Source organism: Podarcis cretensis (assembly GCF_951804945.1).
Source record: "Podarcis cretensis genome assembly, chromosome: 1".
Lineage (NCBI taxonomy): Eukaryota > Metazoa > Chordata > Lepidosauria > Squamata > Lacertidae > Podarcis > Podarcis cretensis.
Window position 1 is genome coordinate 120,809,989 of NC_137170.1, and position 13,328 is coordinate 120,823,316.

The 13,328-nt window shown below is 45.2% G+C and overlaps 2 protein-coding genes across 5 annotated transcripts in view; both read right to left on the reverse strand.

Moving 5' to 3' along the window:
- CYBRD1 (cytochrome b reductase 1) overlaps positions 1–13,328 on the reverse strand; it is a 108,665-nt gene that overhangs the window by 13,733 nt on the left and 81,604 nt on the right. Inside the window, exon 2 of one of the 2 annotated variants that reach the window (XM_079982801.1) lies at positions 4,073–4,252. In XM_079982801.1, the coding sequence (XP_079838927.1) occupies positions 4,073–4,252 (180 nt within the window). Of the gene's footprint in view, positions 1–4,072; positions 4,326–13,328 lie in introns of those variants that run through there. The other variant, XM_079982800.1, reaches the window with a different exon arrangement.
- DCAF17 (DDB1 and CUL4 associated factor 17) overlaps positions 12,703–13,328 on the reverse strand; it is a 33,028-nt gene continuing 32,402 nt past the window's right edge. For all 3 annotated transcript variants that reach the window (XM_079979463.1, XM_079979464.1, XM_079979462.1), the window contains one exon: positions 12,703–13,000. In XM_079979463.1, coding sequence (XP_079835589.1) covers positions 12,809–13,000 — 192 coding nt within the window. In that variant the 3' untranslated portion in view covers positions 12,703–12,808. The remainder of the gene's footprint in view (positions 13,001–13,328) is intronic.

Here is a 13,328-nt window from a genome sequence, read left to right on the forward strand (position 1 = left end):
CTGTTCTAAATAGTATACTGACATAGGGATGCGGGTGGCGCTATGGTCTAAACCACTGAGCCTCTTGGGCTTGCCGATCAGAAGGTCGGCGGTTCAAATCCCTGTGACGGAGTGAGCTCCTATTGCTCGGTCCCTGCTCCTGCCAACCTAGCAGGTCGAAAGCACGTCAGTGCAAGTAGATAAATAGGTACCACTGCAGCGGGAAGATAAACAGCGTTTCCGTGCGCTCTGGTTTCTGTCACGGTGTTCCGTTGCACCAGAAGTGGTTTGGACCAGCTGGCCACATGACTCAGAAAGCTATCTGTGGACAAATGCCAGCTACCTCGGCCTGAGAGCGAGATGAGCGCTGCAACCCCAGTCACCTTTGAATGGACTTAACCATCCAGGGGTCCTTTACCTTAGTATACTGACATGCTGCACCATAACATACAGTTTTAAGCTTAAGGTTGTAATTCTATACTGGAAAATGTCAGAAGGAAAATGAATTGATATAAATATACATATACGCAAAATTTTATATGTAACTGTATTTTTGTAATATTTTGTTTAAGTTGTTTGATGTTGCTTCAGTTCTCTGTACATCGCTTAAAATATTTTTAATATATTACGTGGTATAGAAATTAAATAAACAATCAACCAAACTCATTTAACTCAGTGGGACTTCTCTATAGGACTGAACTGTAGATGTCTTCTTTTTCCAATTTTCTATCATAACAAATACCATTGTTTTTAAAGCCGAATTGTAATATTGTCTTTATTCTCCAGCTTTAGTGCCTCTTATTACCAGATGCTATTAAAACTAATTGCTTTGAGAATTACGTGAAACCAACCCAGCACTTTAACTGCACTTACAGTGCAATACCATATACAGTGGTACCTCAGTTATCGAACGTAATCCATTTCGGAAGACCGTTCGACTTCCGAAACGTTCGACAACCCAGGCGCAAAGGGCGGTCTGCAAAGTAAATGGAGAAAATTGAAAAAAATGTAGCTGAAGCCATTCAACTTCTGAGGTGCGTTTGAAAATGGAAGCATTTACTCCCTGGTTTTCGGCATTCGAAAACCAAAACGTTTGGCTAGGGCCATCTTTAGCAGATGCGGCGCCAGGGTGCAAATATCCGCCCAGCGCCCCCCAATTACCACAGATAGTTTTGGGGTAGCTGTAGTGCACACTGCCAGCCATCCGGGGGGCCCTGCAACTCTCCCCCATGCTGCTGCAGGAGAGCGATCCCCGCAGAGGCTTGGGAGTGAAGTTGCGCCCCTCCCAAGCCTCCTCGGGAGGAGAGCGCAGCTTCCCTCCCAAGCCTCCTCGGGAGGAGAGTGATCCCCGCAGAGGCTTCGGAGGGAAATTCCGCGCCCGCCATCATTATGGCGTGCGTGCAGAAAAAGGGGAGGCCACTGGCAAAGCCGCGCAGCTCCCCCACTTGTTGGGGCGCCCTTGAGAGGCCGATGCCCTGGCGTGACGCACCACTAAGCCCCATGGGAAAGACGGCTCTGCGTTTGGCTTCCGAGACGCTCGAAAACCGAGGTACCACTGTTCACGTCTATTCAAAAGTTTCAGTGTTTTCAGTGGAGCATATTCCAAGGTAACTGTATAAAACTTTGTAGGACTGCAGCCTTAGTCAAAACAGAAGCACGAAGAAATAAGACAATATGGATGCCAAACATACATTCAAGGTTGTAATCTTATCCAGTTATTTGGGAGTAAGCCCTATTGAGCCTGATACGTCTTCTCGAGTAGACATGCAGTGTTACTGATAGCGTGCTGCATGAGGACAGCCTGCTTTTGGCCACAAATTTTGGCTGGGCAGGGGAGATAAAAAAAACTTAAATACTTAAGAAGAGCCTGCTGGATCAGGCGAATGGCTGCCCATCTAGACCAGTATCCTCCTCTCACAGTGGGCAACCAGGATACAACTGCAAGCAGGATACAACCCCAAGAGTAACCTCCCCTCCTGTGGTCTTCAGCAACGGCCATTGTTAAGTATTACTGCCTCCAACTGCTATTGAGAGCATAATAATCATGGCTAGTAGCCACAGATGGCCTTCCACTGCAATCCTTGCAAGCGTGCTGGATTGTGGAATGCGCTGGTCAAGGCTCAAGTGTGTTAATTTTCTACCAACTGCACAATGCTCCTAAGGCAGCTATTATCATCTACAGCCTTGGGCTAAAATCTTAAGACAAATCTACTCAGATTAAGTCTCTGGGTATACATGTACCAGTTTCTCACCTTAAAGGTTCATATTATTTTTCTTGCTCATGCACTATCCAGCTCAGTCATGGTAGATAACCCCCCCCCCCCCCAATTTACAACATGATGAAACAACTTAAGCAAAATCAAATCGATCCCCAAATGAAAAGAAGAGAAAGGAGGCTCAAACATTCCACTTTTCAGTTCACATCAAATGAGTCAAACATCGGTAAACAGGAAGCACAGATAATGTTAAGCCTTCCTGGCTTGACGGAATCCAGATGTGGTTGTGACCCTGCCACAAAAAATGCAGTCATGGGAGGGAGTGGGGGCTGGAAGGCTTCTTCTTCTTCTTTGCTGCATGTTGTATGAGAAACTGATTGTGTAATTAAATAAGTGGACTACGCCTCAGGAGAATGCATTTTTGGAGCACACTGCTGGATCACATTTACTCAGAAATAAGTCAAGTATGTTCTGCACTGCACAGTTCTCTGGACAATGAATGCGTTCTGCATTCTCTCTAACCCCCCCCCGGGGGGGGGGGAGAGCCAAGAATTCAGCAACATGGAATACTTAAAGAGCCCTGCGCTCTGGGACTGATCTGTGTGTTAACAATTCTGGTTGCGTGCAACAGAACCGGCTTTCAAGAGCTTCAACTTGTTGCAGAAAAAGCAGAAGTAGTGGCAGCTGCGATCTTAATTTTGCTTAAGAAATTTAAGCTGCAATCCTGGCCAACCGAACGCAGCAAAACTGAAAAGTTATAAAACATAGCCTTCTGCAGCTGCAAGGAAACTCAGCAATCCCCATTCAGTTCAATGGATCTTCTTCTTTGGTTTACTCTCAAGTCGCCACGCAGTCTTAGCGAGTGCACACTCGCTTTCTTTTTCTCTCCCCCCCCCCCCCCATTTTTAACACATTCACTGAAAATGCAAGTTCGTCTTTTCTCTTATTTTTGTCAATTTCCCGCCCCGTCCTCCATGGAGTTTTCGATTCTCCCCTTCTGCTGAACTTTACCTTCTTCTGTTTATTAAATTATAACCTCTATAATCGAATCCCTTCTGTTGTTCATAGCTCAAATCCTGCTCGCGAGTTCATCGTACTCCTAATAGTACAAAAAAAGGGCATCCATTCTTCCATAAAACACTCATCGTTAGAGGTGATCTCTGTTGGAAGCCGCCCAGAGGGGCTGGGGCAACCCAGTCAGATGGGTGGGGTACAAAAAACAACATTATTGCTCTTGCTGCTATTTGTCATCGCTCTTGATTTTGCTGCTAATTTCACCAGTTCTGCATAGCCATAGCAGTCTGACTTGGCCATTCTTCCTTCGTGGGAAGTTCTTCCTTGCCCAAAAAAGAACCCTGGCTGCTGTTGCTACACACCTAAACAACTTTCAATGCTTTCTAACCAGCCGCAGAAGTTTGGGGCAGCTGCCCTGCTGCTGAGATGCAAGCAGCCCCGTTTCTCTCCATGTAAAATTCTTATTAAATTTTCTGTTTTACAACTTAGAATGCTCATTTAGACATCCTTGAAATATCCGTGACTTCCCTCCTCCTCTCTCCGTGGTTCCTTTTGCGGATCATAAATCCCTGCGTATTTTACATAAACTAAACCATTCAGTATTCCATTCTTACATCCGTCCAAACTTCTTTTACACTGTTGACTTTATCTCAACGCTGCTAACGTTTTCAAGGGTTCACAATTCCCCCCACCACATATTCAAATAAACACTTTCCAAATAAGTTTAGAGAAGCACCCCCTCCCGCTTTCTCGACCCCCCCCCCAACGCAGATTCGAGCCCCCTCTCTCCCCCTCGATGCCTCTCCAAGAAGCTCGCAAAGCTCTGCCTCCGGGCACCGCGCCGCTTGCGCGCTTTTACGCACCGATCCCTTGCACGAAGACGAAGCCCGTGAGGAGGAGCACCGGGTGCCAGTTGAACTCGGCGTTCCCCCCGTCCCAGGCGAGCCCCTCGCGGTAGTGCAGAACCCAGACGAGGGCGAAGACGACGGAGCAGAAGCCCAGCAGCAGCGCCGACGCCAGCAGCGCCAGAAAACACCAGTAGCCTTCCATCTTTTCCCCCCCGACGCCGTTACGCAGCACCGGGGGCTTTTTATAGACCCAAACAAACGCCACAGACGGGGCGGAGCTGCGCCGAGGCTGCTCCAGGCAGGCAGGCAGGCAAGGCAGGCGGAACCTCCTGATTTCCTCCCCCTGGAGGGGAAGCGAGAGAAGCGGAATTCCTCCCGGGAGGATGGCGGAGGGGGAAGTCTGTCCCCCCCGGGGCTTTTGCTGCGCCCCCCTCGGGCAATCCGCTATACCCCAGTGGTCAAACTTGTGGAAACAATTTAGGAGTTGTGTTTCTTTTATTTTCTTTTTTTTAAAAAGAATCTTTACAATTGAGTATCAATTGAGAATAATTTTTCAGAACAGCTCAATATTATTATTATTATTTTTTAATAATTTTTTTAATTAATTTTCCAATTTTTAACAAACATAACAAAAACAACATGGAAACAAACACAAAAAATCATAATTTCTTAACCTTATTTCCATAAGCCTCTTTTCTCGGACTTCCCCATACCTTCCCCTTTTTGCATCCTTTTTTTTTTTTTTTACAATTACTCAACAACCCTTTTAGCCAATTAAATATAAATTCATTCTCCTTTTCAATTTCACCCTAAATCAAACAAAATTTACCGCTGTAATTCTACATCTTCCTCTCCCTTAGCATTTTAGCACTCCTCAATTTTATAATAACTCTTAAGATATATTTTAAACTTCTTCCAATCTTCTTCCACAGTCTCTTTCTCTTGGTCGCGGATTCTGCTGGTCATTTCTGCCAGTCCCATAAAGTCGATCACTTTCGCCTGCCATTCCTCCAGCGTGGGTAGCTCTTGTGTCTTCCAATACTTTGCTAGAAGAATCCTTGCTGCCGTAGTAGCGTACAAAAAGAAATTTTTATCCTTCCTCGGCACCAGCTGGCCGACCATACCCAAGAGAAATGCCTCTGGTTTCTTATGAAAGGTGCATTTAAGTACTTTCTTAATCTCATTATAAATCATTTCCCAGAAGGCCTTAATCTTTGGGCAGGTCCACCAAAGGTGGAAGAAGGTACCTTCAGTCCAGAACAGCTCAATATTACATACTTTCAGAAACGCTTGCCTCCCCCCCAAAATGCTTCAAAGCCGTGGTTACCAACCTGGGGCACGCACACGCCCCACAAGGGGAGGCAATTTGATTTGGGGGGGGGGGGGCGATTCGAGAATGAGTTATTAAGAGTGATTTTTTGTTGTTGTTTACTTCCTCCACTGAATAGGAGTTCACTCTTTGAATAATAAGAATTATATGTCACGGGGGGCGGGCACCTGGATTTTAGAGATGTTTAAGTGGGGCATGGCCAAAAAAGTTTGGGAACCACTGCTTTACAGCACCTAAGACACTGTTGATAAAACAGTTTCCAAATCTTCATCAGTCCCGTAGTATAGATCTTCCATAATAAGCTGGTTTTGCGGATCATAGCTCAATCCCAAACAGCTCAATCTGAGATTGAAAACTTGCTTTTTTCTTTTCAGATCTCGTAAATTCCTTTCATCCATACAAAGCATATAATCAAATGTTAGGAAATCATCTTGTTGTATAACCTGTGGTGCTTTATGGCCCATCTGAATGACATGATTTCTTAGACAACTTAAAGCCCTTGCATCTGGGCAGCGTCCCACATTCCAGTCAGAAACAGCACCGCTGCCTATCACCCACTTGTTTTCAATGTTTTCCTCAGCCACAAGTTTCCTTAAAATGCCTTAGGCTATGGGAGAGCGGCAAATGTTCCCCAGGCAAACGAATAAAATGGAATTGGCTTCCCCGGCCGCCATCCTCTCTCTTTCAGAAACCACCAACCAAAAAGTTGTGTTTCTGAGGTTTGGTGGCTCATAACATCAGAATCAGGTCATACCATGAAACCATCGGAAAGATCCTTTAACTCAGAATATAATGCAACAAACTGTGTTATGTTCATTCTGTCAAAAGTTGCAGCCAAATAAAATGAGTTATACACAGAAACCATGATGAAGCATGGATTTCTGTTAGGGGCAACAGGCTTTTGTTGAGGGGGGCAGAATCTCAGTTAAGTATTTTTTATTGATGGGGGGGGGGGGCAACTAAATAGGAAGGAAATTATTTATGCCAGGTTTGAGGCTGATACAATGTGGGATCTTTGAAGAGGATGTGGTCATGGATTTACCGGCTGGAACATGATGCAAGTGTGCTCTTCTCTTCTGCTGCTCACAGTCCACCTGTGACATCCTCCTCAGTGCCGGCCCACCCATAAGGCAGGGCAAGGCGACTGCCTCAGGCAGCAGGATCCACAGGGAAGCGGATTCCCGTGTCAATCTTTGTCCCTTGTTCCTAGTGTAGACGTTCCCCCACCCTTTCTTCCCTAGCAGGGAGGGAGGTCCCATTTTGGGGTCTGCCTCAGGTGGCAAAATATCTTGGACCAGCCCTGCTCCTATTCCACCCGCCCCGCATATCTTGGGTGGCAGAATGGTCCTGCCGGTGGCATGCGCCACTTGTTTATCTGAGGTGTTTTGCTGGCCTTGCCCCAAAACAGCTCGGCAACTGTGTCTGGATTTTTATTTCTTGAAATATGGCAACCCTAGGCTGTGTGTGTGTGTTTTAATGTGTCAAATGCAGAGAGAGAGAGTCCATGAAAAGCTTTATTCCACTCTGTTCGTGAAGACAGCGGTGATACTTTTACAACCCTGCTGTAATGAGACCATGCAAAAATGATGACATTAAAAAAAAAAGGCGCTACAGTGCATTAGACTGTGCGCCACCATTAATAATTTATCACTTGTGCTTCCAGGATCACCATCAATGCATGTAGCACATTAATTCGCACGTTTAACAATCTTGTCTTTTCTCTGCCCGTTATTGAAAGAATCATAATACATCACTTTTAACTAATAGCTTCAGACAAATGCCGTTTAAATACTATTGAACAGAAAACAATGCTCTATCCAAGTATCGATTTGATATAAATAAGAGCGCTGAAACAAGCACCCATTATGCTTGTTGGGTCTCGGTCCAGTGTCAATTTTAAGATTCACCATCCCATGAACTGTCAGGCAAACATGTCCAGGTTGAAATGAGGCAAGGAAAAACCATTATTCATGGGAGAAAGCTTAGCAATGTGGAATTCTCTTAGCATAAATATTGCTCCTCCTAAAACCGATGAATAATATTGTAAACACACACAGGAGCGAGAATTTTGTTGCTGCTGGTGATTGACTTATATCTGGATTTCAATGAGAGGCATCTTCTAAAATTGAAATTGAAATACTTTATTGTCACTTGTACAACTTGTATACAGTGAGATTACACGAGACCCCCCACTCAGCTCTCTTAGTCTTAATTCCCCTCATTTACTGACACAAACCCACCAAACCCGAAAGTCAGTTGCCCTGTTGTTATCTTTTCATTCAGCAGCCTAACAGCCCACACATAGAAGCTGTTCTTTATATAAAGAATAAAGTATAAAGTATTTCTAAGAAGAGGTTCTTCTATAAGACCTTGGAAAGAATGAATTATCCTCCTTGTTTACCCTGTCACAGTGAGTCCAGGAAAATAAGAAACCGAAGTAGTACAGTGGTACCTCGGGTTAAGTACTTAATTCGTTCCGGAGGTCCGTTCTTAACCTGAAACTGTTCATACCCTGAAGCACCACTTTAGCTAATGGGGCCTCCCACTGTTGTTTAGTCATGCTGGCTACATGACCCAGAAAGCTGTCTGTGGACAAATGCCGGCTCCCTCGGCCTGAAAGCAAGATGAGCGCCGCAACCCCATACAGTGGTACCTTGGTTTAAGAACAGTCCTGTTTAAGAACGATTCGGTTTAAGAACTCTGCAAAACTGGAAGCAGTGTCCCAGTTTGCGAACTTTACCTTGGTCTAAGAATGGAATCCGAATGGTGGAAGGGCGCTGGCAGCAGGAGGCCTCATTAGGGAAAGTGCGCCTCAGTTTAAGAATAATTTCGGTTTAAGAACGGACTACCGGAATGGATTAAGTTTGTAAACCGAGGTAACACTGTACAGTGGTACCTCGAGTTAAGAACTTAATTCGTTCTGGAGGTCCGTTCTTAACCTGAAACTGAGCTTAACCTGAGGTACCACTTTAGCTAATGGGGCCTCCCGCTGCTGTCGCGGTCGTGCAATTTCTGTTCTCATCCTGAAGCAAAGTTCTTAACCCAAGGTACTATTTCTGGGTTAGCGGAGTCTGTAACCTGAAGTGTATGTAAACTGAGGTACCACTGTAAAGCTTTTCTACTCTTATGTTCAGAATATGCTCATTCGCCTGTGAATCAGCCTTTCCACTATATTTATCTTAAAATACCTCCTAAAAAAACCCCCACATTTTCTGCCTTCTCTCCATCTGACCCACAGAAGCTGTCAAGAGCTGGCATAAGTGGGCACCTGCCACAGCCCACCGGTGTTTCCTAAACTTGGGTCTCTCCAGATGTTTTTGGACTACACCCCCCATAATCCCTAGCTAGCAGGACCCCAGTGGTCAGGGATCATGGGAATTTTATATAGAGGAGGAAAGGAGAGGGGGTTATTCTTTTGCTGTTTTGTTTTACTTATTTACATGTTTTTCTCCCATATTTTATTCTGTGAACCGTCTTGAGATCTTGGGATGAAGGGCGGTACATAAATCTAATCAAACAAACAAACTCTTAACTTCCTGCTTTCAAGTCCTGAGACTTCCTGCTTCAAAAATGTCTCTTCGGTCCATTCCTGAACAGAGATTAAATCGGTGGCAGGGCAGTGAACCTCCTTTACTTACTGCAGATGTCATTCTGCGCTTATGCACGTTTTCAAAAGCATGATTTCCTCAATTCTTTCCTAAGCCAGGAGTTCACTTTAACGTTGAGAAAGCTGTCTTCCCACAGGGATCATATGGAAGCTTTTAGTATTTCTCCATTCCTCTCGTATTACTTAACTGTTGAGCAGACCGAATTAATTCAGAGGGTATGATTTCCCAAGTCATATCTCATTAGCATTGGCTAGGTGGGAAGGTAAATGTATCCTATTCGTGACAGCCACCACAGAAATACTCAAACCTATAGTCTCAGAGGCCGCCTGTGGCTTCATAAACAACTATCTGACTTTTAGAAGACATCTGAAGGCAACCCTGTTTAGGGAAGTTTTTAATGTTTGATGTTTTATAGTGTTTTTAATATGCTGTTGGGAGCCACCCAGAGTGGCTGTGGAAACTCAGCCAGATGTGCGGGGTATAAATAATAAATCATTATTATTATCATGGCAGTTAAACCTTGGTTGTCAAATGTAATCCATTCCGGAATACTGTTCGACTTCCAAAACATTCAACAACCAAGGATCAAAGGGTGGTCTGCAAAGTCAATGAAGAAAAAAGGAAAAAACTCCCCAGAAGCAGTTTGGCTTCCGAAAAACGTTTGAAAACCGGAGCATTTACTTCCAGGTTTTTGGCTTTCAGGAACCAAAACATTCCAAAACGGAGCCATTCAGGAATCAAGGTTTGACTGTATGTTGTTGTTGTTGATGATGATGATAAAAAGGGACCCCTGACCATTTGGTCCAGTTGCAGACGACTCTGGGGTTGCAGTGCTCATCTCGCTTTATTGGCCGAGGGAGCCGGCGTACAGCTTCCAGGTCATGTGGCCAGCAGGACTAAGCCGCTTCTGGCGAACCAGAGCAGCGCATGGAAATGCCGTTTACCTTCCCGCCGGCACTTGCACTTCTTTCAATTTCAGGTGTATGCGTGCAGATTAGTAATGATATATTTTCACCATCGAGTGGCCAGGATATCTGATGAAAATGCGGAGGTAGGAAGAATGGAGAACGTTTGGTAAATCTAAAGCAAATGCATGACTTTTGATAATATGCCGTAAGAATAAAAGAAACGACGACTCAACATATGAATTTCCAGTTTCATTTTAAAGACAGTCCCCCTCAGACCTTGCCCCGAGTGGAATTTGGGAAATGTTTTGGCTAAAAAGGAAAGCTCTAAAAGGAAGCTTGCACCAAGCCAGTACAAACATATCTGAGAATGAAAACATACAATCTTGCCAAATTCAGGACAAACAATAGTATGGAACAGCCAAGTTGACTCCTTGGGGTCATTAGGCTCCGATATCCAGTCCACCGCTGGATAGGGATGGAAAGATCTGCCAATTTCAGTTCTCACAGCTCCTCATTTCCCCAATATTAAACTCGGCTCTCCATATTTCTGCAGCAGTTTGTGATTAAAAAACAAAAATCCTCATGAAGGTTCTTCAGCATTTTAGTGCAAATTCTCCTGATTAAATTATTTTTCTATGCAGTTCTGACATGTACACACTTTTTCAAGCAATGTAATTTCAATATAGCATTTTTGTATGTTTTCAAGAATATGTTAACGCACAGGTTCCTCACGTATATGTGGTTGTTGTTTTTTTGTAAACGCAGGCTGGTTGGAGAATGGCGTTTAAAAACCTTGGCAAGCATGAATTTCGAACGATGGTTGTGTTTTGGCTCTCATACTGTTTCAGAACTGGATCAGTTCGGCTTTGAACCCGAACTGAACTGAATCTCTTCTCCTATCCCTATTGCTGTAAAACTGTTATGAAGTTTTAATTACAGGGGCCCTGGCCCAATTATATGTGCGTCTAGAAGTAGACTGCTGCACACTCTGTTAACACCACTTACAAGTCCCACTTGGTAACTTTACTGAGATACTGTATTGGCCTGAATATAAGCCGCACCCAAATATAAGCCATGCCTTTAAAATTGGAAAAGAAAATTGGAAAGAAAAAATACCTGAATATAAGCCGTTTCCATCCTCGCTGCTCCTGGCTGCATACTGGGAGGGGGAGCTGTGCTGTGTTGCTGACTGTCGTGGTCTAGTCTACAGGCGATCGAAGTCCCAGCTGAGGACGTCGGGACCAGGGGCAAGATGGCGGGGTGGGAGCAGTAACGAGAGTCCAGAAGTCAAGGGTCCGAGGGTCGAGAAGCAAGGAGTCACGAAGCCAAGGTCCGAGGATCAGGAAGCAAGAAGCCAAACGCAGCAAGGCAGGAAACATGTTGCTGTGGCAAAAAGCCGAAGGGAAATGCTGACCTTATATCCCTTCCCGGCTCTTGCCACCATGTGCAGCGAGTTACCAAGCGGCCTCACCTGTGCGGCCGCGCCTTGCCTTTCCAGAACAAACTTAGGAAGGCCCCAGTCCTGCGAAGCCCTGCTGGTCACAGGGCCCGGCTCCTGCCCGCACTCCTGACACCGACGGACTTTTTCCTTCCTCGCTCTCTCCCTTCCCGGCCTTGGGGGGAGGGGATGGGGGACTACATGCGGGGTGGGCGCCGCTTTGCCGTGCTCCTGACGCTGTTTGTCCTGCAATCCTGGCTGAAAACCTAAGGTCGCGAATATATGCCACACTAAACTTTTCACGGTCGGAATTTGGGGGGAAGTGAGGCTTATATTCAGGCCAATACGGTAATTGGCGATAAGTCAATCATCTGTTTGAGGGAAGAGCTCAGTCCAGCCCTGCTCTCCCTTCTCATTACAGTCATACCTTGGGTTGAATGTGCTTCGGGTTGAGCACGTTCGAGTTGTGTTCCGCGGCAACCCGGAAGTAACGGAGTGCGTTACTTCCGGGTTTCGCCGCTCACGCATGCGCAGATGCTCAAAATGAAGTCAAGTGCATGCGCTGAAGCGGCAAAACGCAACCCGTGCACGTGCTTGTTGTGTTCACTTCAGGATGTGAACGGGGCTCCAGAACGGATCCTGTTCGCATCCCGAGGTACCACTATACGGATTAGGACTATGTCATCCAGCATTTGCTCATGAATGCTCTAGCATTAGGTCAACTGAGCATGAACTTGCTCTCTACAGAGTCTACTGTTTTATGGAATCTGAAGATGGCTGTACTGCAATTCTATTTGTGGTCTCACTTAAAGAAGATAAACATTTTAAAGAAAACAGAGATAAATGAAGGAGCGTCTCTACCTCCATCGTCCAGCCCGGATACTGAGGTCCAGCTCTGAGGGCCTTCTGGTGGTTCCCTCACCACGAGACATGAAGCTACAGCGAACCAGGCAGAGGGCCTTCTCGGTAGTGGCACCCACCCTGTGGAACACCCTCCCATCAGATTTTTAGAAGACATCTGGAGGCAGCCTTGTTCAGGGAAGTTTTTAATGGTTGATGTTTTATTGTGTTTTTCATATTTTGTCGGGAGTCACCCAGAGTGGCTGGGGCAACCCAGTCACATGGGCGGCATATAAATAATAAAATAAGTATTACAAACGTAGTTTTGAGCTATTGAAAGTCTGTGTGTCATAGAAACCAGTCCATCAAAAGGTATCCTGCTCTTCAGCCAAATGGGTAGCGACCCCTTCTGCCTCCTGAAAACATTGCAAATAAACGCAATTCGCATTTCATTACATGTAAGACAACTTTAAAATAAATATGTAGTGGGAATAAATATGTAGTGGAATTTTTTTTTTCCCCATTACAAAAGGATGTATATTTACACAGAGGAAGCTGAGCAACAACTATTAACCAGCTCAAAGAGGTTTACAAATCCTCGGTGCAAAGTCTCTAAAATGGCTAGAACTACAAAAAAACCTCAAAAGTTTTCCCCATTTTTTCACAAAACAGTCGTTCTCCTTTCCCCTTCTTTATGTCTTCATCTTCCTTAGAACTACTGCAGGTCATTTGGTAAACGTAACAGCTGTAGATCCTGCTGGGCTTCTGTTCTATGTGCACAACTATATTTCTGTCAAAGTAAACTTCATGGTTGTACGTCTGCATGGAGAGAACAAAGAAAACAGTAATTTTCATTTCAGGTAGGCAGGGTGGGGAAGGTACTCCTATGACACACAGGGCTTTGCGGTGAACAACACCTCAGATATGACATCCCTCTGCAGCAAGCAAGTTATAACATGAAGCTTGGGCTAACCAGTGAATATAAGCTCTACTCCAGAGTGATGGGGAACCCATGGCTCCCCAGATGTTGTCGGAGAACTCCTTCCATCATCCCAGACCATTGGCCATGGCAGGGGCTGATTGGGACTTGGGGATTAGGTGGAGCCTCAGCTGCATAGCTGTCAACTTACAGATTTGAAAATAAGGG